The sequence below is a fragment of the Choloepus didactylus genome, chromosome 9, assembly GCF_015220235.1.
Source record: "Choloepus didactylus isolate mChoDid1 chromosome 9, mChoDid1.pri, whole genome shotgun sequence".
In the NCBI taxonomy this organism is placed as follows: domain Eukaryota; kingdom Metazoa; phylum Chordata; class Mammalia; order Pilosa; family Megalonychidae; genus Choloepus; species Choloepus didactylus.
The window spans coordinates 99,797,363-99,821,574 of record NC_051315.1 but is presented as its reverse complement, the minus strand read 5'-3'; the positions used below and the strand labels follow the sequence as shown (position 1 = coordinate 99,821,574).

General features: G+C 42.0%; 1 protein-coding gene across 1 annotated transcript in view; it reads left to right on the top strand.

The window, feature by feature from the left end:
- Positions 1-23,903, top strand: part of KLF7 (Kruppel like factor 7) — an 85,100-nt gene extending 61,197 nt beyond the window's left edge. Inside the window, exons 4-5 of the mRNA XM_037849032.1 lie at positions 15,446-15,569; positions 23,516-23,903. Of these exons, the coding sequence (XP_037704960.1) occupies positions 15,446-15,569; positions 23,516-23,567 (176 nt within the window). The 3' untranslated portion in view covers positions 23,568-23,903. The remainder of the gene's footprint in view (positions 1-15,445; positions 15,570-23,515) is intronic.
- Positions 23,904-24,212: the final 309 nt, after the last annotated feature.

Genomic DNA, 24,212 nt, shown 5'->3' with positions numbered 1-24,212 from the left:
CACACCCCTGCTTAGGACTTTGAAGAAACAGCCCAATGCCGAGCCACCTTCATTCTACCCCTTCTGCTCTGCAGTGCTTTCAGGCCATCCGAGGGACGGGTTAAACATGAAGCCCTTGCTTTGCTCCTGGCCTTGTGGGTTTCCATTTTTGGTTTATCTAGGTCTGTGTCAAGCAGAACAGTTGACTTTTTTTTTTAATTGTTGTTCTTTTTTTTAAAATTCAATTTTATTGAGATGTATTCACATACCATGCAATCATCCAAAGTGTACAATCAGTTGTTCACAGTACCATCATATAGTTGTGCATTCATCACCACAATCTATTTTTTGAACATTTTCCTTGTACCAGAAAAAGTGAAAATAAGAATAAAAAGTAAAAGTAAAGAAGAACACCCCAAATACCCCTCCACCCTATTTTTCATTTAGTTTTTTGTCCCCGTTTTTCTACTCATCCATCCATACACCAGATAAAGAGAGTGTGATCCATAAGGCTTTCACAATCACACTATCACCTCTTGTAAGCTACATTGCTATGCAGTTGTCTTCAAGAGTCAAGACTAGGTGCAGCTGACTTGTGAGGAGGTGAAGGGAATGAAATGGAAGAATGCTGGTAAAGTTGCTATGCTGTATTATTCTCTTCTGAGAGAAGTGAAGTGCCTGCCCCACACTGAGTCCTGTGGCGAGTCGTATGGTTCTGTGAGCTGCAGATGAGACCACGGGAGGCTGAGAAAGTCTAGTTCACACTCCCGCCTTGTAGGCCCGGTAGGCTACAGTCCTTCATTTAATCATTTATGAAAAGCTAGAACAGCTATTATTTGGGTGCATCTACATAGTTCCAACATTCTTTCCAGTTGAAACATTTGTTTTATCAGAAAATATTTCCCAGGGGTGTGTAAGCATTTATTCTATTTTAATTGCTGGCACTTAAATGAGGGACAGGGTGGGACCATGCTTAAGCATGTAGACTCTGAAGGTGAGACTGTTGGGTTCAAATCCTCCTTCATATCACTTATAAGTTGGGTGTACTTGGCAAGCAGCTTAATTTCTCTGACCCTCAGTTTTTTCATCTAAAAAACAGGGGAGGATAGTAGCATGTGCCTCATAGGGCTATCAGGGGACCAAGGGAGAGAATATACAAACAGCCCTTGGGGTCCTGTGGTGCCCAACACATAGTGAGCGCTCGATAACATTAGCTAATAGCCACTTTCCCCAGGATTTTTTAAAGTCTTATCCACTGGCCATGGGTGGAATGGAGCCACAAGTCTTGGCTCAGTAGGATCATTCAAGGTGTTTTCTCTGCAGAGATACATTTATTGCCTAGTTTGTTTATAGCATTTTGTATCTTTCTCCTACTCTTAGTTTTCTACTGTATGTGTATCTGTGTGAATGAGGAAAATTTAGACACCTCATCAAAGTTTGTTTCAGCCATCCATGTATCCACATGTACAACAGAAAAAGCCAAATATGTATGCACTTAGTGGTACATGAGTATGGGCTGTTTTTCCATGTGCAGTGTTGAGTCTGTGGCGTTTGGTTGAAATTATTTAGTTTTCTAATCAATAATGCACAGCAAGTTGAGGTATTGGGGCTAGGGGTGCCATCTCTGATCAATAAATGAGACACCAGCCCCAGAAGGAGGTCTGTATAACACTGGTCTCTAACCATCTTAGTTAGAAAAGGGTGATTGCAGGCCCCTTACTCACCATGAAGGTACATCATGGTACTTAGTGGGTGTCAATAGGAACTGTGTTGCATGAAGAAGCATTTTTTTTCCTGTGGAATATTTTAATAATGACCTTTCCTGTATAGTGCATTACAGTGTACAAAGTAGTTGCATTGTTTTCGTCTCTCTTCACACTTCATAATGATTCTCTAAGCTTGACATCAAAGAAGGGATTAGCTCCATTTTACAGAGGAGGAAAGTAAGACTCAAAAAGTATATAACATTCCTAAAGTCACATGATAGTAGTAAGAGCTAAGAATAAAACCCAGGTCTCCTGAATGTGATTCATGTATGTGTGTGTATTCTTCACTAACCTGTACTTCCATGCGTGAGTCACCATTTCCAGAAGCTTTGGCAACCTTTCTGAAGGAAGAAGTGGTAAGATGTCAAATAATGTTTAGGCTGCAAAGTTTGGCCATTTGGGTATGTATGGTTTTTATTTATTGGTTTCTGTTACCCTTTGAATTAATTACAATTACTTCAATGAATTTCGTAAGTGAAGCTGGTTGTGACAGAACCAAGCTATCAATGGCTTATATAAGATGGAGGATTATTTTTCTTTCTTATATAAAAGTCCAGGCTCTTTGGCAACTGTGCTCTGAGAAGTTGTCAGAAGCCCAGACGCCTCCCATTCCGTTGGTATCCATCCTTAATATTTCTGTCCTTGCGATATTGCCCAGGTCCTGAAATCCAAGATGGTGACCACCACGTCTGCATTCTAGGAACCTGGTTTTCATGCAATTTTGAAAGTGGGCAGACGAACCTTTAAAACTACTGCCTAAAACAACAACAACAACAAAAAACTACCATTTGAAAATTGTACTTGTCACTTCCACTCACATCTTATCAGCTAGAAATTGGTCATATACCCACCTGCAAAGGAGCTAGGAAATATAGTCTTCATTCTGGATGATCCCAACTGAAAATTGGGTATCTCTTACTATAGAAAAAATAAGAATGAATATAGGGGCATAATTGGCAGTTGCTGCTTTACTTTTACTCTTAATAGTTTCTTTTAAGCCTATAATGTAGAAATTTTAACATAAAAGACTTGAATTCTGAAATTCTGAAAGGGTAAGACAGTGGGGAAAAAACCCTGGTACATTCTAGTTTGTAGCACATTATTGCAAAATCAAAATAACTGCATGGGAACTAGGTTCCTGTGGAGTGCCAGAAGTATTGAATGGATACTTAATTTAGATTTTGCATTTATTGAGAATATTGCAGTATTGGTATAGTATGAAGTGACTGGGAACTTGACAACTTGAGGCAGCAAGCGTATAGGGTCAAATTAATCACATCTTAATATTTCTTGTGCCTTTTTTCCCCTCCATAGTGTAAACTGACATTGCATTGACATTTTCTTCCCAGAATGCCTTCAGTCTTCAGTGGAGGAATGAAAAGAAAGTGTTTGGTGGCTGTGGGTTTAGCACAGACAAATTATGGCTGTTTGAGGTTAGAGGTATATAGGCTGACAGATGGTGTGGGGTTGTATCTATATATGTGGGTGTCAATACATTTGTGCTGAATTGCTTACAGATTTGGGGGAAAGAGGGTGTGTGTGTGTGTGTGCGTGTGTGTATTAACATGGATTCCACAAATGGCTTCAGTCATTGTATTTTCTTCCATAATTATTCTTTTTATGGAGCAGTGGAAAGGGGGTGTAGGAGGACCTAGATTACAGTGCTTAAAGGGAGGTTTGAAAAAGGATTATTAATATATGTATATGTGCATTCAGCCATGTGAATCACAGGTCCTTCTGTATGTCTCCAGCATACTTTGTCTTGGGGAAACTACAGTGAATAATGATGGCCTTTGCTTTGTAGGGATCATTTGATTTTGTGGACTACAGCATGTAACCAGATTACTCAAGCAAAACTTAAGTCTCTTTTAGAGGAAGTTATAGGAGCAGAGAAGAAGGAGCATCCAACTTTACCAGGGGCAGTCCAGAATCCCTCCCCAGAGGATATGCTTCTTGAAGTCCTAGTGCATGTGTTGAGCTAGCCTATAAAGATACAAATGTGCAAAGATGTGGTCCCTGATCTCAGGGCATTCAGTCCTTTTGAGGGGTAGTTTGACCTCAAGGACCCTCAGGGTCCAGCTCTCACCAACACCTCTTCAGCCTGTTCTTGAGTCTCGGGGCTCTGCCTCCTGTATTCATCCCTCACCCCAGGTAGGGCAAACCATTGTCCCTCATATCTGGGACTTTGCATGGGCTGTGGCCTTCTCCCTGAAATGCCCACTGCCCGTGCTCCTGGCATCATTCACGTTTCAGCGAGGCTTATCCCATCTGGGACTCCTACCCTCTAGTAAGAGCCTACAGAGTTTTAGGGATTCCCTCCTCCACAAGTGTAAGCACGAGCATTTATCAAAACACACTGGCCTTGTGTGGTTTTTGTGTGCACATGGCAGCTTTCCTGTCTGTGAACTTCTATAGTGCAACGGCCCTTTCCTTTTAGCCTTAATCTCTAGCAGTGTCTTGCTCAGTACATATTAGAACCCCACTTAGTGCTGGCTGAATCCACCTTGTCACACTGTGGGAACTGTATTTTTACCGGCAGTGAATGAGACCAGAAATCTAACTATTTGAGGTGTTTTGGAGATAACGCATGTTAAGGTTTATGAATCTGGAAGGCAAAGTGGTAACACATGGTAACACAGCTTTTCGTACTATTGAATTTCAATTGGCCCCTGATGTGTCTGTTAGCAGACATCATATCGAGTGCATACGGTATGTCTGAGCCTGTGCTTGACTGGTTGGGTGACTAAAAAGATGTAAGTGAGAAAGCTTCAGATGCTGGACACATTGGAAACTTAATCGTATCTATTGAATTGGAGGCATAAGGTGTCCCTGTTTTAAAAGCACTTTCTATCTAATGTAGGTGAAGGAAAGTAGGGCAAGGGATCAAGGCATGAAAAGATAAATATTCATAGGATATAGTAAATAAATGGCCAAAGAATAAAAACTCAGACCAGGCTGTAGTTTTCTGAGGGGGAGAAGTACTTTGGGCTGGGGTGACATGTGGAAGACAGAACACATTCTGAGTAGAGGCCATCCCAGTGAGCGGGAAAGGCTGGAGAGGGCTGCTGAGGGATGGTGGAGAAAGGAGAAGAGTTTGTGCAAGGAGTGGTGGGTGAGGAGGGTGGGGAAATAGGTGAGATGATAACGTGGACATCTGTTCCTAGGTCTCTAGGCAGGAGAATGTGAATAGCATCTGTCTTAAGTTATCATTTGTCAAAATAAGAAACTTTTGCTTTGGGTTACCCATTTCTTAGACTTCATACTTGGGTAAGCTGCATATTTGGCTTGCTTTAGTTAATGGGGAAATTCAATCTCTGGAAAAAAAAAAGTTCAAATTGTCTTGGAAGAGAATTATGTAGACATATTTACAGTTTAAATCTTGACTGACTTAATAGTTGTCTCTAAAAATCTTCAGGGAACTGGAACCAAGTTTATTTCATTTGAAAGGCAGCTGATCCAGGGAGGGCTGATCTTTCCATCATTTGTATGTAAATTATCCCATTTGCGTTTCTTGAGGATTGATGAAGTTGCTTTTTTTTTTTTTTTTTTTAATTTTAGCAAATTGACATGAAATATCGATGTGCTTAGGCCACTTCTTCACCATCTACATTTGTATAGTTAAGGAATAACAATTAATGTTAGCATTAACTTAATCAGAACAAAGTCAGGACATTAAAGCCTGTCCTTTGAAAGATTCCAAAAGCAGATAGGAATGGTTTTGGATTTTGCATTCCTATGAGTTCTTTATACCATTCATTGGACCATCTCTTTTCATATATACCATATATCATTTATCAGAAAGTTGACTTTTCCTTCCTAATAATAAATGATTAAGGTTTATATTTTCCAATTTTTAGTTAGCCAAGAAGAAAAATTCAGTGTATCCAAGACAGTAAATTAGGCATTATCATCTAAGGTGATGTGTGTCAATTGGTGACCACCGTAGGTCCCTGATCTGGTGAGGGTTGTTTGAGCTTCTCCTCCCCACCCCCACTTTAATGCACCTCTGTGCTTCTCCCTTTTCCATGATTGCTAGGTATCCAGTCCTCTCATATGGCCCTCAGGCTACCCAAAGACCTCCCTAGTAGGGTTTTCTGAGAGCCTACCTTCCTTTAAAGTGATGTACTCCACAATTATTCTTTTTCTTACTTCCACCCTCCATGCAAGAAAAATAAATTCCGTGATAAACTCACTTGGAGTTGTCCACCTGAGTTGCCAGCCTCTGAAATCGACTGGATCTTTGGGGTATGGATTATTGTTCTACACTGGTTTACTTATGAATGGTGCACTTCTGCATTGAGGTATGGTCGCTTTCACAGTGGGTTGGGGATGCATTTGATATTAACCATGCTTGTACCATGTTGTTTGGAAATAAGTAAAATTTGTTTTCTTCTTTCTTAAAATGAAATTTTTAAAAGTGATCCAAAAATTAATGGTTTGGCCACTGCTGTATTGAATAGTCTGTGCCTGTATGAGTCCTCTGCAGTATGGAATTGTGAATTACCATGTTTCTATCTTTACCTTTTGAATGCAAAAACCTAAGATGGACTGTGAGTTTAAAATTCATATTTCTTAATAATCAGATTCTTATCTGAAGCCATCAAACTGAATTGTGGGTACTTGGCTTATGGAGTAATACTTTTTACTACTAACCAGAAGAAATGGCTTACAAATTAGTTTCAAATAAATTCACCTGGTGTAGTTGTCATCTTGATAGGCAAAAGATGACTGTTTTGACAACTTTTTCCTTCAAATTTAGCAGATATCTAGCCTTTAACATTATTGTGGCTTTGGTATTCACCAAAATATATTTATATTTCCAAATTGCATTACACTTTCTTTGAATTTATCTCTTAAAAAGCTGGTAAGAGTAATTTAAAAAGTGAACCTTGGTGCCAGAAAAACATTTAGTTTCCCAAATGGTCATGCCTACCTATTTTACAACTTGAGAATATACAGCTTCAGCTATGAGTGTTGAGGTCTAGATTCTTAAATGAGTTTACAATCTTTTGAGAATTATAAAAATACCCATCTTAAGAGTTAGGAGATTTTTCTTTTGTTTTGATGAGGAGAGGGGTTGAAAATATTGAAAGAAGTATTAAAATAGTACATTTTTAATTGAACGATAAAAGAATTTGGTCTTGAGAATTTTATGACACCCTTGGCTTATGGGAAACAGTCTCAGGGTGTCTAAGAACCCATTTATTGGAATCATAGGTTGCACAAATTGCTAAAGCTCTTAATTGCCTGTGGCTCAACTTCTTCCAGCAGAGGCTGGAAGGGTGGGTGCTAATTTTTCTGGGTGGGTGCTAATTTTCATAACCAACCCAGTCTTCCTCAAATGTTTCAAATAGTTTCACCAAGAGTCTAACACTTTGCCTCCAAAGGAACTTTTGAAAAAAGTTTAAAAAGTCATTGATGGAACGTGGCCTCAAAGGATTTGTTTCATCTTCTGTATATCCCTGGCATACCTTGCTGGGGCAGGCTGGGCCTGAGAAGCTCTTCAGTGTGAGGCTCGGACTCCAGTTTATATCTCATGGAAATACGTCCTTGGGGCCTTCTTGCTCAGAGAGGCGACAGATGTCTGCTTCCATAGCCGTCTCTAACCTCCCGCATGTCTACCAATGCCCATTCATTTAGTCCTTTGCAAGTGACCGATCACTTTCATGGGCCATGTCCCATCTATTCATCCTAACAACAAACTACAAGGGATGCAGGACAGATTGCTATTATTATTTGTTTAATCCCTGTCCCCACGGAGTTAAGAACAATTAGTCTGAAAGAAGTTAACTGACTCTCCAAGGCCACATTGCTATTATGTGGCAGAGTCAGAACTAGAATAATCTGTTTTTCAATGACTAATCCATTTTGTTGTTGTTGTTCCTACTAGAGCAGTGGTTCTCAAAGTGTGGTCTCTGGACCAGCAGCACCAGTATGGTTTGGGAACTTGTTAGAAATGCAGATTCGTGGGCTCTACCCTAGTGAATCAGAAACTCTGAGGGTGGGGCCCAGCAATCGGGTTTAACAAATCCTCCAGAGGATTCTGATGCAAGTTAAAGCCTGAGAACCACTGCACTGGAGTGCCACTTATGGCAAGAGAGATGGCCAGAGGGAATGAGAACAATTCAAAGATAGGAATTACTTTGGGTTTTCTATGGTGCTTTTATGGGTGATCTATATAAATACGAGTACTATCTGAGCTCCTACCGTGTCTGTAGTCCTGTGCGGAACTCTGTGAATAAAATGGAGAATAAGACAAGTGTGGCTCCTGCCCTCCTGAAGTTTACATCCTAGCCGGGGCCAGAGACCCCGAATATACCATTGCATTTCGGGGAGAGGAGGTGGGGAGCAGGGAGAAGAGATCAGAGAAAGCTCCTTTGAGTCTTTTAGTATAATAGTCCTGTTTCTTAAAAGCTCCAGGCTTCTTCTGCTCTTGGGGACTTTGCACATGCAGCTCTAAGCCTGTGAAGCTTTCTTCCCTTTGCACCTAATTTCTTCTCCTTCAGATCTTGATTTAACACACTTCCCCAGCTTCTTAATCCCAGGCACAGAGATTCTGAAAATGGCTTCTGATATAGAAGGTCTGGGATGGAAAACAGAAATCTGAATTTTCACTAAGTACTTCAGGTGATCTTGATAAAAAAACAAAGAAGGGAACCCTCCGAACAGGGAATGACTGTGGATTCCTTTGGAGAGAGAGAGCCCAGGTAAGTTTGAAAGTGATGAGAATAGAAAGGAAGAACAGGGCAGAGATGAGTGATTCCACAAAGGAGGAAGCAACTGGTGTTTGTTACTAAGTGTTCCCTCCCCTTAGCCTTGTCACAGTTAAGAATAACTCCAAAATTTTAAACCTGTCAGAGTGTTTCTACCACGGGTAGGACATTGAGATGGTTCCCCAGGGCTGGGGAAAGAGGTGTGAAGAATGAGCCCTTACACTTGAGCTGGTGGTGGGGTTTCCACAAATAAAACATATTGTAACCAGTATTGTTCAAAATAGAAATATGTGCAAGTCACATGTCATTTTTAATTTTCTAATAGCCACATTTTAAAAAGTAAAAAGAAACAGATAATATTCATTTTAATAATATATTTTACTTAACTCACTATATCCAAAATATGACCATTTCAACATGGAATCAATATACAATATTATCAATGACATATAGTTTATATTCTGTTTTGTATTAAGCCTTCGAAATCCAGGATGTGTTGTACACTTTTTGGACATCTCAATCCAGATGCTACATTTTTGAGCTAAAGGCAGTCCTACCCAAACAAACAGACAAACAAAACATGTAATATATTTTTTCCCACTGCTTTGGTTTTTAAATTTAAATTAAAATTAATTAAAATGAAATAAAATTAGAAGTTCAGCTCCTTGGTCACCTTAGCCACATTTCTAGTGCTCAACGGCCACCTGTGACTAGTGGCCACTGCATTGGACAGTGTAATTATAAACCCCTGGGGAATAAAGTCACAACCCTTTCTCGCCTCTCTCCATAGTCAGAAGTAGTTGAACCTCATTGAGGATGTGATTTAAATTTTGGATTATAGATTTTTAAACAACCATTTTAAAGTGGCAGACTAGGCTATGAGGTATTATTCTAACCTGGGCCAGTTATTCTTTATCAGCTGTTTTAAGAATTTTTTAGAAAGTGGGGTAAATGTTTGCATCTCTGTGGGGTGCCTGGTGCTTTGTGTCAGTTCAGTAACTCACTTCCGAGAATCCAGTAGGTCTTTGAGCGAGCAAGTAATGAGTGAGTGAACAAAACCAACATGTAGCATAAATGAGTAAATGTTTTATGTAGCAGTTATTATAAATGCTTTTGAAATCCTGGAAAATAAAGCCCTTTTCTCATTTCCCATCAATCTTCTATCTAATGGAAAACCCTTGAAAAAATATGATAATTAAGCTCCAACTGAAATCTAAGAGGACTCTGAGACAGTTTTCCAAAGCAGAGTCAATAACTCGGGGTTATTTTAATTGTAGCACCTATACCCTGAGAAGAGATTGCTAAGTTATGGAGTAATGTTTACTGGTTACTCTTTTCCCAGTGTTAAGAAAGCTTAGTGACATTTTCTCTCCCTGATGTCTTTATTCCCCGGGTGACTTAAATTCTCTAGTGGTGCTGAGTGTGATGTGAAAGCAACTGGTGCGTCTTCGGTGATTTCCTCTATATATGCTTAGCGACAATATAAACCCATTACAGACTATTCTGCCTCCTTTCCATTATGCTTTTCCATTATTACTAATCTCATGATGTTGTAACTACTTGAAATTTAGAAGCCACTTGTTCAGGTCAGGAATATGGGCTTTTTAAGGTCCTTGTCTCCTTAGGACTTGGATTCGAAACTTGAAATTTGGCACATCAGGAAATGGATGCAGAAAATTTGATGTTTATTTTCAAGGGACTTTTAAAACTGGAGTGCAAGATTCTGTCAAATGTTCATAGGTGGTGCTTCAATCTGTATCTTAAAGGCAAATTTATAGCACCGTATATTTGATCCTTCACTTACGCTTTCCCAAATACATCTTCAGAGAGAATCTTTACAAATAAGTTCCATAAAATGACGCACTTGGTTCCCCAGAGGGCATGTTGCCCAGGAGCCTGCGGTCTCAGGTGTGAGGTGAAGGCTGTGGGAGGATTTTCAGGATACTTCTTTTTTAGGCTTGTGGAGATAGGGAAGAAGTGGAGGTGACCTTCAGTGGTGAAGGAACACTTAATTCGTTGTTGAGTACCACAGTAGAATCCCCATCAAAGAGGAGTGGCCAGGTTTAAACAAGCAAGCAAATATTTTCTCCTCTTAAGCCAGTTCAATACACAGGAAGGGGGGAATTGGAAATCCCATAGGCTGCCCCTGGCCCTCTGTGTGTACTTGGATCTTTGTTGGAAATCAGGATGCTTTATTCATTCAATAGATTCAACAGGACTAAGCAGCTACCCTGCGCCAGGCACTGCTTTAGTGCTGGTGGTATTGCATTGAACAAAATGATGCCCTCCCGAAGCTGGTGTTCTAGTGGGGAGATGCAGACTGTAGTCAGATACACACGACCAATACTCAGTTTAATTTCAGAGTGCAGTGAAGAAAGGCAAAGCAAGATAAAAGCCATGGAGAAGGTGATGGAATCTACTATCTTAAAGGGTCTAGTCAAGGTAGGTCCTTGCAGAGGAGACTTTTGGGCAGAAACCTGAGTGAAGGGAAGGCGCAGGGGTGTTCCAGGCAGAGGAAGTAGCAAGAGCAAAGGCCCTGAGGTAGGAGCAGGCCAGGGAGGTCACCGCCCGGCGTTGGGGAGCTAGTGGAAGGAGAAGTAGAAGGTGAGATCAGAGGGGTAGCCAGAGCCCCGTTGGTGTAAGACCCTATACTGTGGAGCCTTGTAGAGAGCTATAGGAAGCCATTGGGGCATTTACATTTTAATTTGTACTTAACCTTTTTTGGGTCACGGACTTCTTTGGCAGTCTGGTGAAGCCTGTTGAACCTTTTGCAGAATACTGTTTAAATGCATAAAACACTGGTTGTCAAAGAAATCAATTATATGAAAATGTGTAGATTAAGTTCCCCTGTAAGGGGATGCTCTGATTTACATTTTCAAGGAGTCAATCTGATTGCTGTAGGGAGAATAGACTGTAGAAGCCAAGAATGGAAATACTGAGACTGTGCAGTCTCTGAGCCTGAGATGAGGGGCTTGGAGTAAGGCTGTTCTTATTTATCCTATAGGGCAGTGATCTCTAAAGTAGCATCTATTAGAGTGCAAGAAGAAAAATTTAATATTTTTATATACATTTAATTCACCCTCATTGTTTTTAATTTCTACACTGAATGTACGTTATGTGGGTTATATAGTAAGACATTAGTACATTTATATACTTCATTAATAAATCTACATATATTGGAGGTACGAGCTCAAAAAGTATTTATAAGAGGATGTTTTTGATCAATCAAATTTAATGATCAGATGTAGGGAGAGGTACCCTGTAAGAAACTCTAAAGTGCTGCGTTGTTTTAGACCACATTCTATTTCAGAGTCCATTGTGTGGGAGAGTATGAATTCTTGGCATGGCTCAACTTTGCTAAAGTGTCAGTCATGTTTCTCAAACATCCTTAACTTTCTTTAAGAGCCTCCATATGACTATAAATCTATTTAGCCTGATTAGACCTCCCATCACCTCTGAGGTGAACACTCCCTCAGGGAAACAAGTTTCCTGGGGTTACTGCCAGACAGAAAAAGTAGTTCTTTATATGCACCCTAAAATTTAGAAGGTTCTGAAGAATGTCCCTTACTTCTAGCATTTTGATCTGTGCCAATGTGACCAGGTTCCCTCATCTGCCATCTCTGTGATTTGGTTTTCCTTCATGCACCTTCTGGATGTAAGTCTTAACATTTTAAGCCTCTCCCATCTGCCTGTCTCAAATAGACTTCTCCTGAACATTTTTGTCCACTCTTGAGGTGCAGCGAGCTGAACAGTGTGCCTTATAACCAGTGCGAATGCAGTCTAGTATTGTGCAAGGGTACGGCAGCTATATGTTTTTTCTGCCCCTCTGATTTCTGAACTCTGCCTGTTTTGGGTGCTGCTCCTTCATTTGGCTGCATTCTTTCTTGGTTATTTTTAACCGCTTGCTGGTAATTATTTGCAGAAATAGCAACATGTAGATAAACTAATCAGACACTGGAAAAATGTCTTGATGAATTACTAAAATATGACTTTGCTAAGATATCACCCCTGCACAAAGGGGCCTGTCCTCGGTGTTATTCTGTATAGCACCTAGCTGCAAGCGGGAAACAGTGGTAGGTGACAAGATTCAGAGTCAAGTCAAGACGCCTGCAAGTTCTGTCTACACAGCAGCCAAGGGGTCCGGTTGTATTTGGCCACACAGCTGCTAGAAGGATGTAGAAGTAGCTACTGGATAGGATCATTGGTTGTGCCAGGAATTAACTGTCTACATCATTTGCTGGGAAATAACTGACTCCTTTTGATTATTCGTCAAAATAAAAGAAAACAAAGCTAGTTTTAAAAAAAATCAGCAAGGGTAGAAACAAACAGTTTGAAATGAAAAAAAATGCCCAAAGACATTGACTTTCGTCTCCTGTATTTTCTCTCTGTCCTTCCTGTGTCCTTCAGAATGTGGTTGCCTGTGATGGGTGGGTCAGTTCGATTGCAGGATTGATTTTGGGGACTGGATGTCTCTGCTCATTGCTGTAGAATTTCATGGGATTTCCTAGGTACCTTGTTGCATTTGGGGTATGTTTGTTCCCCGAGGTCCCTTACTTGCATTTAAGGCTTTTTGGGGTGGAGGGCATTTTGAATTTCTAAAGTCCAAGTGTCTCTCATGCCTCATTGTCTTGTTTCTTGGGGTCTGGTGCCAGCTTTCCACTTGAAGTAACAGAGCCTCGTGGGTGATCAGTAGCGCTGAGTAAATGGTACCAGCTCCCAACATGCCTCTCTGAGAAGGTCCCGCTTTCTCCAACCTGGGGCATCTAAATTCCCCCACTAATTTAGAGCAGACCTAGAGAACACTCCATTTTTCTGGTCCATTCCCCAACAATATACAGAGCAAGTATTTAAAACTCAAAAAGACCCTCTCCTTTCCAGTGTTTAGATTGTGCACAGTGACTCCAGACTTGATTGTCTGGGGCACTGAGCTCTGAAAGATTTTTATTTTGACAGCTAGTTAGAACCATCTCATGAGCAGCCCCTGCAAGCACAAGTGGGAGGAGGAGAAGAGGAAGCTCAGATTAACTGAACACTTATTCTGCACCAGGCTCAGGAAATCCATAACTTATTTCAACCTCACAATATATATGGGAAGTGCACCCCTGTTTAACAGGTGAGGATACGGAGGTCTCGAGTCTGTAATTAACCCAGGGGAACCCAGGTTTGCTGACTCCTAAGTGTATATGGCACCTCCACTCTGCTAGCTTCTCTCTAGCAGGGGCATCTTTTCTAAAATTTCAGCTTTAAGGATCCAGAAGGTGACATTTTAACACTGCTCAGTGGTTCATTCCTTTTTTGGCTTCACAAACTGAATGTGTTTCCTCCTGTGCTTCCACTCCTCCTTTATGTCCTCTTGGTTCTCTTCAAAAAACTACCTGTGTTCTCGTTTCTCCTTTCCATGGATCTTACAGAGCAGTAGCACACTAGGGCACCAATTTAATGAAATCAGATTTTCAGTCATGTTTGGTTTGAGTCTAGGTGGTATAAATAAAAAATTGTAAATGCTTTGTAGTCCGATTTAAAGGGGAGGGAAAAGGTAGAAGGAAGAAAGTAGGTCAAGTATAGAATCTCTGGGCAATGTCTCCTAAAGTGCTGCCGAGTGAAAGTTTAGTGACTGAAAGTGGAGAAACAATGGGGCAGCAGATTTTACCTTAAGAGAAACAAAAATCTGGCACCTCGGTGTCCTGAAATTCTGGGATTGTCCGTTTGGTAGACCCTGGCTATGAAAATATTTATATAGTATTTACCAGTTATGTGGATTTTATATGTGGCCAATACCATTCTAATTAATATATAATATTATTTATGTATACATGTGTATATTAAATATATGTATTAATTTATCCTCTCCAAATGCATTTGAGGTATACACTAATATTATCTCCATTTTATAGGTAAGAAAACAGAGGCACAGATAGGTTTATTAACTTGCCCATACTTAGATGTTTGAGGATAGAATGAGAAGCCGAGCCCAGGAGTTTTGGTTTGGCTTTGGGGCTCTTGACCACCATGCAAATCTGCCTCGCAGTTATGGGGCTCAGTAACTCTCAGGATTTCACGGGGTTTAAAAGGTTATTTCTCTTCTTAATTAGAGCCAGCCCACTATACAGTTGGACGGGTAAATATTTGTCACGTCTGGTGACAGACGTGATGGGTTACAAATAGGCCTAAGGAAAAGTCATGCACTTTCTCTTACACACCCCCCCAGCTGTATTTATTGTATGAAAAGGTCACTTGAGCACGGGTGCTCCAATTTCCTGCTTCTGAGCAGCCTCCTCATGGCTAAAACCTTGCTCTACAAATTGACTTTAACAATATTTTGTAATAATGTGTATCTCTCTCTAATATGAATTCTCTAGAGACCTTCAGTTTTGGGGCTTCCTGAGTAGGACTTTTTTGACAATATTTTACTTAAATGCCAAGAATCTTCAGATGATTTTGTTTTACTCTCCTTCCCCGCCTCCTCAAACTGTCTGTCCACTCACATTTACTGGAAGGAAGAGTGGTTCTGGGACACTGAGTTGTTTGCCCTGTCAGTCAGCTACCTGGTTTGTGGTAGGAGGGAAGGGGACAGAGTAGACTAAAAAGCCTGAACTGGTAAATTACTGTAGGTTCTGGAGAAAAATAGAATCAAAAGCATTTGTGGTTCCGATGAAAATAGCACATCTCCTTTCTGTTTGGACTGCGGGGGTCAGAGTCCTCTGGGGATTCGAAAATAAAAATTGATCCCTCAGCAGTAGAAGGAAATGCTCTGACTCTGTGAGAACCAAAATGACAGCTCCAGATGTGAGGATCTTGCAAAACCACTTTTGAAGGTAGAAAACACAAGAGGCTACAGAGTGACTTGCTTGAGTCAGGAAATTTAGGCTTCTGAGAATGATTTACACAGCCCTTTGCCAAGACTGGTCACCAGGCAGCAGAACCTGCTCAGGTGTGCGGCCGTTCCCTGCCCGTTGCTGACCGCAGTCATTCCGTCTCTCTTTGCAGGTGAGAAGCCTTACAAGTGCTCATGGGAAGGTTGTGAGTGGCGTTTTGCACGAAGCGATGAGCTCACAAGGCACTACAGGAAACACACAGGTGCAAAGCCCTTTAAATGCAACCACTGCGACAGGTAAAGGGACTTGGAAGCTCCTGGGGTGGGGCGGGGAGATGGGGGAGCAGGTTGGAGGGTGGGCTGTATGTGTGTCGTTGGATTTGTCACGAGCATCTCCCACAGATACTCAGTCTTGTGAATGCCTTTTACTTCTCTATCAAGAGCATGAGGTTGCCAGTAAGATCGGGGGCTCTTTTGCACATCATCAAGAGCTGACTTCTCAGTTCAGTTGCAGGAGTATTTTCTGAGCACCAGCTTGGGCCAGGAACCGTGTTAGATACTGGGATACAAATATCAGTAAGCTGTAGTTCCTGCCCTCAAGTTGGTGACTGTAACAGGTACTTTTAGTATGATATGAAAAGTAATAGGATAGAGAAGCATCACCTATAGCTGCCTCTTCTGATCTTTCTATTTACATCAAAACCACTTTCCCTCATTCTTAATAATACGAAAGAATAGAAATCTTGCTTAAGTGAAGGAAGGTCTAGTTGCATGGCCCTTCTCTGCACAGTATTAGAGGTGAATTTACTAAAGAGAGTTCCCATTCTTTGGGGGCCTAGACTATTCTTTCCCCCCTTCAAAACAGGTGCAAAGGTCCAAAAGATGGCGAGGCTTCGAGAACATATCCGGTAATTCAATTTCAAACCTTCAGCATTTGATAGTGACTGAAAGAGCACGTAGCAACAGATACTACCCAAGTAATAGTATCTGACAGCCTTGGCATTATCAACCAATAAACCCCAAAATGGAGACTCTGCAGGCCAAGGTGAAGGCAGGATTAGGTTTAGACATAATCAAATAATGGGCTTGCATCTGAGCGTGTTATCCTTCTAATCCTATTTCTGTGTTTAAAAGGAAGCTTAAGAAAATTAACCATCTTTTTAATGCAATACTAAAGGTCTCGGTTATGATGAGAAAAATGCTTCTAATACGATAAAAGCCCCTGAAAGCCTCAGGGTTCCCCGGCTTGGCCAGCACTCTCAGGATGGCCGGAGGGGGTGTGCAGGATGTCAGCAGAGGCCTGGCTCTCCAGGGAGGAAATGTGATCGCTTTCCCATCCTGCCTCCCCAGCCCTGGTGTCCCTGCACATCCAGCTGGCCAGGCTTCCTCTCCTGTCCTCCTGGAGCAGCGTTTGTTTGTTTGGAGAGCAGGAAGGAGTGGCCAAGTCTGGTGTGTGGTGGAGTTGGCCTGGTGCTCCGTTGAGATGCTTATAAAGGAGCATTTATGTTTTCCATCGTTTTTTTTTCCTTCTTCCTGAAAAGGCTATTTTCCTCTTATCTTCATTCTTTAAGAACTAAATAAAGACCCATGCCTCCTGGAGCCCAGAGATAACTTCCCAGCCCAGAGCTGAGGAAGTGCACTTCACTAGGCTATTGTCTCTCCTTCTCTTGAAGCTCTGTTCCACTCCCCAGGAACACAACTACACAACTCCTTTTTCTCTTCCTTCCCATTACCTAGAAGTCCCCTGAATCATGAATCAATGACCAGTCTACACATTATACCTCAGTAATGTTTCTCGTTATTTGATGTTTTCCCCCAACTCCCATCTCAAGTTCTACTCATCCACACATGTGTAGTCCTGGCTGCTAATAAAGAATCCACACCCAGGGTGACTCTCGGCCTACAGTTCTTTGAGCATTCCCTGATGTCACCTGGGACGAAGATGAATCCTCTATGAGTTATTAAAGTGTGATAGCAGTAGGTACACACCAAAGTTGCCCACTGCTGAAGGCTGCTGTCTTAGTTTGCAGAGCTGCTATGACAAATACCACACATTGGTTGCCTCAAACAATAGGAATTTATTGTCTCACAGTTTGGGAGGCTAAAAGTCCAAAATCAAGGTCTGGACAGGCCATGCTTCCTCCCAGAGTCTACAGTGCTCTGGTGCTGGCTTGCCACAATTCTGGGGGTTTCTTGGCTTGCATCTCTGCCTCTATCACATGGTGATCTGCCTTATTCTCCGGAGTCTTCTGACTTCTGGCTTTCACTGACTTGGCTTCTACTTCCATGTCCAACTTCCTTTGCTTATGAGGACTTGAGCTACATTGGAATAAGGCCTACCCTCATTCAGTTTGACCACATCGTAACTAATAATAGCAAGTTCAAATTTTTACAAATGGGTCCACACCCACAGGCCCGAGGGTTAGGACCTGAACATGTCTTCTTTTGGGAATGTGATTCAATCCCCAGCAGCTGGTGAGAATATGACTTCAAGATTGTGAGCAGTGCATTCTAGGTTGCCATAGTCCTTGGAAGTGGACAAAGAGTTCTTAGGGAGAAATCGCCAGCGCTGGTATTTCTCTCTCAAATCACTGACTTACCGAGGAATATACAACCTTCCAGCAGTTGATATATTAGGGTAAAATCTAGCCATTTATCTGGCTTACATAGAGAAATATTTCAAACCAACTGGTTATTTTGGTGAAGGGGATGGCAGAGATGGATAATTTAGTTAATCTTTTGCTTTCTTTTCTTCATCAAAATATACCATGATTTTTGCTGAGCAGATGGTACCAATTCTGTGATGTGGTATTTGGGGATATTGTGAGTAGATGACATTCCTGTGGCATAGGCCAAGAGTACCAGTGCATTTTCAACAGCATTGGAAGTGAGGCCTTGTACTCTCAATAATGTCTCATGACAGGCAGTGCCTTGGGCTTCAGTTGCAGCAATTGTGCTTAAAAAACAGCAGGTCTGGGAGGTGACATGGGGAAAGGAAAACCTGGAGAGACCAGGATGTTGGCATTTCTTAGAAGACCTTTCTTTACCTTGAGAAACAGAGAGTATCTTTAGCCCTGGGCAGGGCACGGCCTCTTTTGGTAACACGATATGTATGTGCGCAAGAAACCTGCCTTTCCTCTTGCCTCTTTAAATTTAAACATTCAGAGTACCCTATTTAGAGGTTAAGCTAAGATTTGAGCTCCCTTTACTTAAAGCATGTATCGCGTCTAACTTACCCTTTTATTTTGCCTATGAGGTAGTTACAAAAATGAGTTTTTTGGACCAACATTTAAAATTATTAGATGTCACATAAAGTCTGTATTTCTGGATCTATCTGGAATAATCAGAAGATCTGGCAATAGGTTCTCACATTACTACATGGCCATAATTTTGCTGGAGTTCAATAGCAATCACTACCTGTTTTGATGGCCATGTGATTGCTGGTTTCCCATTGTCCCCACCACTCCCTCTTGCCTTCCTAACATGGTGGCAAACCGTCACTGGCCATGGATCATCATGCCTGCTCCGTTGTTTCCTCTTAAAGAAGGGCAATGTTTCTTTGCACCCAGGCCTTATAGAAAGTAAAAACAGATAGTCCAAGAGTGCTATGTGTTTCTTACTCTTGGCCCACTGCACTGCTTTACTTCACCTGCCTGGTCCCAGCCAGAGGTTGGGTTTTGTGACCTGTGGCTTCAGGCCTGGGTTGGGCAAGAAAGCCAAGAAGACGCTGTGCCATTTCCGAACCATCAGACGGAACAGTGCAGTCCCCTGAGTGTCCAGGAATAAGATCTTGTTTCTCGGCCCTTGGAGCATGAGGCTGCTGATGTTGGCAAACAGGGCTTTGTTGCTGGCAAACAGGGCTTTGTTGCTGCTCGTGGTGATGCACAGGCCATCGTTCCACCAACTCAGCAGCTTAGAGGAAGAAGGGGCATTTTGATCTGTAAGTCAGCCTCCTGGATGGAGTAAGAAATGCCAGCCAGTGTCTCGCCTTTTGGGCCCCTGAAGGAGTGCTGTTGGCTTTGGCAGCAATGTGCCTTTTTTATAAGCAAGGCAAGTGACTGTGGGGGTGCGCCTGGTTCTCTGTAATCCTCTGATTTAAGTCATGAAGGACCTTCTTATTTAAGGTCGTCTGGCTGCTGTATAGTTATAAGTACCCTCTGGGGGTGTATTGCCCTTAGAATTATTTGGATCTGCATTTCTGGATGCTGAGTTTATCTATTACCTTTTAGTGTTCCTATGTGGCGCTCAGTAAGTATAAATTAATAAATATAAATTAATCATGACTGAGTATCTTGCTGCTATATTGAATTTAAATAAAATCCTCAATGGTGAGGGATCTCGTCTAATTCTAAGCTTCATATACTTCGTAGAGTTGGAACAAATAATGATGCTAGTTTGATTCAGCAGGGGTGCAATTACATTTCATACTATGTTAAAGATTTTATTTGTTTTCTTGCTTTTCTTTTTCTGAAAGAATTTGAAGGGTAAAGGCAGATGCTAGAATATATATTGCCAGGTACCTTGTACAGAGTATGCCATCAGTAAAGGCAGAATAAAAATCTGGAATATATACATTGCCGACTGTACAAAATGAAGTTCTGTATGAAGAATGCTATTTTCCTATAAATTCCCACTTTACAGGAAAGGGAAGGGAAGAGAAGGGGAGAGGAGGGGAGCGGGGGAGAGGGGAGGGGAGGGGACAGAAAGGGCTTTTGTCCACTTCTAGAGCCTCTGCTTCACTTCTCACCATCTCAAACACCCGCTTTCTGGTTTCAGGAAAGGCAGGATTCTTGGTGTCTGTTTTCTCACAGATCCTTATTGCTCACTCCTGACCAGGGTAGATGCTGTATTTGTTTTCTATTTGTTGCCATGACAAAGCACCACAAATTTAGTGGCTTAAAACAACAGAAATTTATTATGTTACAGTACTGCAGGGGATTCTAGGGGAGACTGTTCCCTTGCCTTTCCCAGCATCTACAGGCTGCCTGAGTTCCTTGGCTTGTGGCTCCTTCCTCTGTCTTCAGAGCAAGCAGCTTCAGGCTGAGTGTTCCCCAAGCCGCCACTCTCTCAGGGTTGCTCTTTCAATTCCTCTTCCATTCTTAAGGACCTTGGTGATTATCCTGGGCCCACATGGATAATCCATGCTAATCTCCCTATTTGAAGGTCAGCTGATTAGCAACCTTAATTCTATATGCAACCTTAATTCCTCTTTGCCATGTAACCTACTGTTCTGGTTTGCTAATGCTGCTATTATGCAAAATACCAGAAATGGATTGGCTTTTATAAAGGGGGTTTATTTGGTTGAAAAATTATAGTCCTAAGGCCATGGAAGTGTCGAAACAAAGGCATCAGCAATAGGGTACCTTCACTGAAGAACACTGATGGTGTCTGGGAAACCTCTGCCATCTGGGAAGGCACAGGCACGTAGCTGGCATCTGCTCCATGGTTTGAAAATGGCTTTCTCCCAGGACGTTCCTCTCTAGGGGGGTGTTCTCTTAGTTTCTCCCAGTCAAACTCTGGACTAGCAAAAGTCTGTTTTCAATGGCCATCTCCAGAATGTCTCTCTTGGTTGCAGCAGTGTTTGGGCCTGTGTGGCACTTTTTAAAGTATTCCAGTAAACTAATCAAGACCCAGGCTGAATGGGTGGGGCCACACCTCCATGGAAATAATCTAATCAAAGGTATTACCCACAGTTGAGTGGGTCACATCTCCATGGAAACAACCTAATCCAAAGATTCCGACCTAATCAATGCTAATACATCTGCCCCACAAGATTGCATTAAAGAACATGACGTTTGGGGAGACATAATACATCCAAACCGGCACACCTACCTAACATAGTCGCAGGTTCCAGGGATTAGGATGGGGACATTTTGGGAGGGCATCATTCTGCCTACTCCAACCTTCTTAAATTGACAATTCAGCTCTCCCTTTTCAGCCTAAAAAGCATGTACTAAGCCCATAGACTCCTGAGTCAGGCTATCTGAATTCAAATCTTGGCTTTGCGTCTTTCTGATGATTATCTCATCTGGTAGCAGGGATAAGAATGGAGTCTTCTTTATGGGGTTCTTGTAAGGATGTTAACTTTATAAAAGAAACAACTACAAAAAAAGACCTTCCCAACTTAGATCTTTCTCTAGGCTGTTGGGCTGCAGGAAGGAGGGAGAGCAAGAGGGAGGGAGGGAGATAGGAAGGTAGGGAAGTAGGGACAGAGGGAAAGAGAACAGGCAGTGGGCAGAACAGAGTTAGGTAAGTTATATGTTAAATTCCCCACAGGCTGTATTGCTTTTTCTTTGTTCCAGTGACATGAAGTACTTGCTTTTAAAGAAATTTTATTACTGTTTTATAGCAAATCAAAACCTCTTTAGAGGAATGCTAAGGGAATATCTAAATATTGTGGTCAGACCAAATGAAGGCCCGAAATGAGTGGGTGTAATTGGAATTGCTATCATTCCACTTGTTACTGGATTAGATTGTATTCTGCCATACTTTTCCCGTTCGTATGTGCTTTTCATTTTGCCTGTGTTCGGTTTTGCTTCATTTCCTAGAGGTTCTGCCCTGCACGTCTACCTCTTTAAGAAATGGACACAAACAAGGGTGTGGAGAATGTTGGGGTCTAGGGAAAGGGTGGGTTTTTTTGTTTGTTTGTTTTAAGAGTGAACAAACACAGGGAAATCCTGTCCTGAACCGGAAACCTTGCTAACCTGAACAGGGCAGCTTGCTAACATCCCAACAGGAGTTTTGGACTGTGGGGGTGTCTCAGGCCTCAGGGGAACCTGGGAACCTTCTCACAGGTAGGAGAATTGCCAGTTTCAAGAAAGGGATGCAGAAGGAGAGCATCTGCTGAGAACCACTGAGAACGACTGCTGCCTTACCTGCCAACTTAACTGGAATTTTTGCTAGAACCTTAGATTGCAGGCTTCAGGGACATAGAAATGCCCACTCAATTAGTTTTAAGATACAGAAGCTGGCTCAGACTGGTCTTAGCTTCAGAGGGGTTTTGTTAGCTCAGGTAACTAAGCTTGGCTGCAGCCAGGTTCTCAGGTGTTATCATCAGGACTCTTTCTCTTTCTATCCTCTCGCTCTGCTTTTTCTCTGTTGACTTCATTCTCAAACGAGCTCTTTCCTAATTGGCGATATGGACACCAGCAGCTCCAGGTTATGTCTTGGCAGTGTAGCAGCTCCCGTGGAAAGAGAACTTCTCTCTCCCAAGTTTCACCCCAGGACTGGCTCTCTTCAGCCTTTTTGGGCCATGTGACCGTCCCTTTGCAGATCACTGTGTCCATAATTTCAGCCTTAGGGGGAGGGTCAGCCCCAGACCACCGAGATCCAGGAGGGTTGCTACCTAAGAGAAGACCAAGCTGCGGTGCCAGAGGAAAGAGGAAGGAATGGAGACAACCACTGCATCTATCTGAGGCTGCGGGAGGCACTCAGTGAGGATCCTTAGGTGGCAGGAAACGGTTCAGCAGAATGGGCTCAGCACATCTGCCTGGTTGCTGATCCCAAGTCTGCCACTTTCTGACCTTAGCCTTGATTTCCCTACCACAAAAAAAGGGGGAGGGGTGTGTTTGAGTACTTGGCTACTTCCCATGGAGAGGTGCTGAGGATATTTTTCTCGGGTAATACTGGGGAAGACCCTAGCATAGTGCCTGCATGTTGTAACATAATAAATGTGAGCTCCCTTATCCATTTTTTTCTTGATTTGAATATAGAATGTCATGTAAGCCCATAGGTATAGCTCAGGACTGGAGCATGGAAATTGCAACTTCGGGGTTCCACTATTCAATGATACAGGCTAATTATTCTTCACCGTATTTACAGTATCCAGGCATGACACGTGCTGTTTCCAAAGCACTTTCATATTCATCTCTTTTTGAATATTGACAACTATGGTAATAATAGTTAACATTGATTAAGATCTTACCATATGTCAGGCAATATTCTAAACTCTCTACATAGATCATCTAATTTAATCCTCATAGCTAACCTATAACATAAGTGCTGTAATTGTCTCCATTTTACTGGGGAGGAATTAAGGCACAGAGAAGTGAAAGTGCTCTGAGTCACACAGCTATTGGAAGAGCTGGGATTTGAACTCAGGCAGCCTGACTCTGAGCTGACTCTCAGTACATATATACTGACTTGTCTTCAAGGTAGGGTTAGTCATTTTCTAAGGCGTGATGGAAATTGAGTTCTTTTCCCTGAACCTCTCTAATATCCTTCTTGTTGTCTGTATTTCCTAGGTGTTTTTCCAGGTCTGACCACCTTGCCCTCCACATGAAGAGACATATCTAAAAATCCTAAAGGCCAGAATCGCCTTGGCATCGGCTGTAGTCTGAAGGAAATGCTGTGAGGCAGGGGGCCGAACTTCAGGCGAGATCCCACTGCATCGCAGAAGAAAGTTCTCACTTATAAACCTCTGTGTACACACACACACTCTCACACAGACACGCACACATACATGCTGTCACGCACTCAACTCTATTTAAATATATACGTCTCTTTATGCCTTGCCCTAGCCAGATGGCAGAAGACAGAGAAGAAGGAAACCAGGTGAACTCAGCAAGGCAGACTGGCTGCTTACTTCAGCACTATTGGAATTATTTCCCACTGTTGCCAATGGAAACCGAAGAAAATGGATGTGACGTCTCTGCAGGTGGACGGCAGTAAGAGAGGCTTATTTAACTTGCTTCTCAGTGCAACTTGATAGGAGAATACAACGTCTTAAAGTTGCATACGTGTAGCACTAACGTTTCTGTTTAAATAGTTGGGGGAAAATGACCTAGAAAACCAAATTGCAGTTTGGTAGCCAAAATTAACTCTTGGTTTATTTGTCCTTTGTGTGTGAAAAGTCCTGCTATTCCGGGCATCAGATTTCCTCACAGAACTCTTGATCAGTTTTGGTTCTTCTTAGCACTATTGAGAGCTTTCGAGTCAACA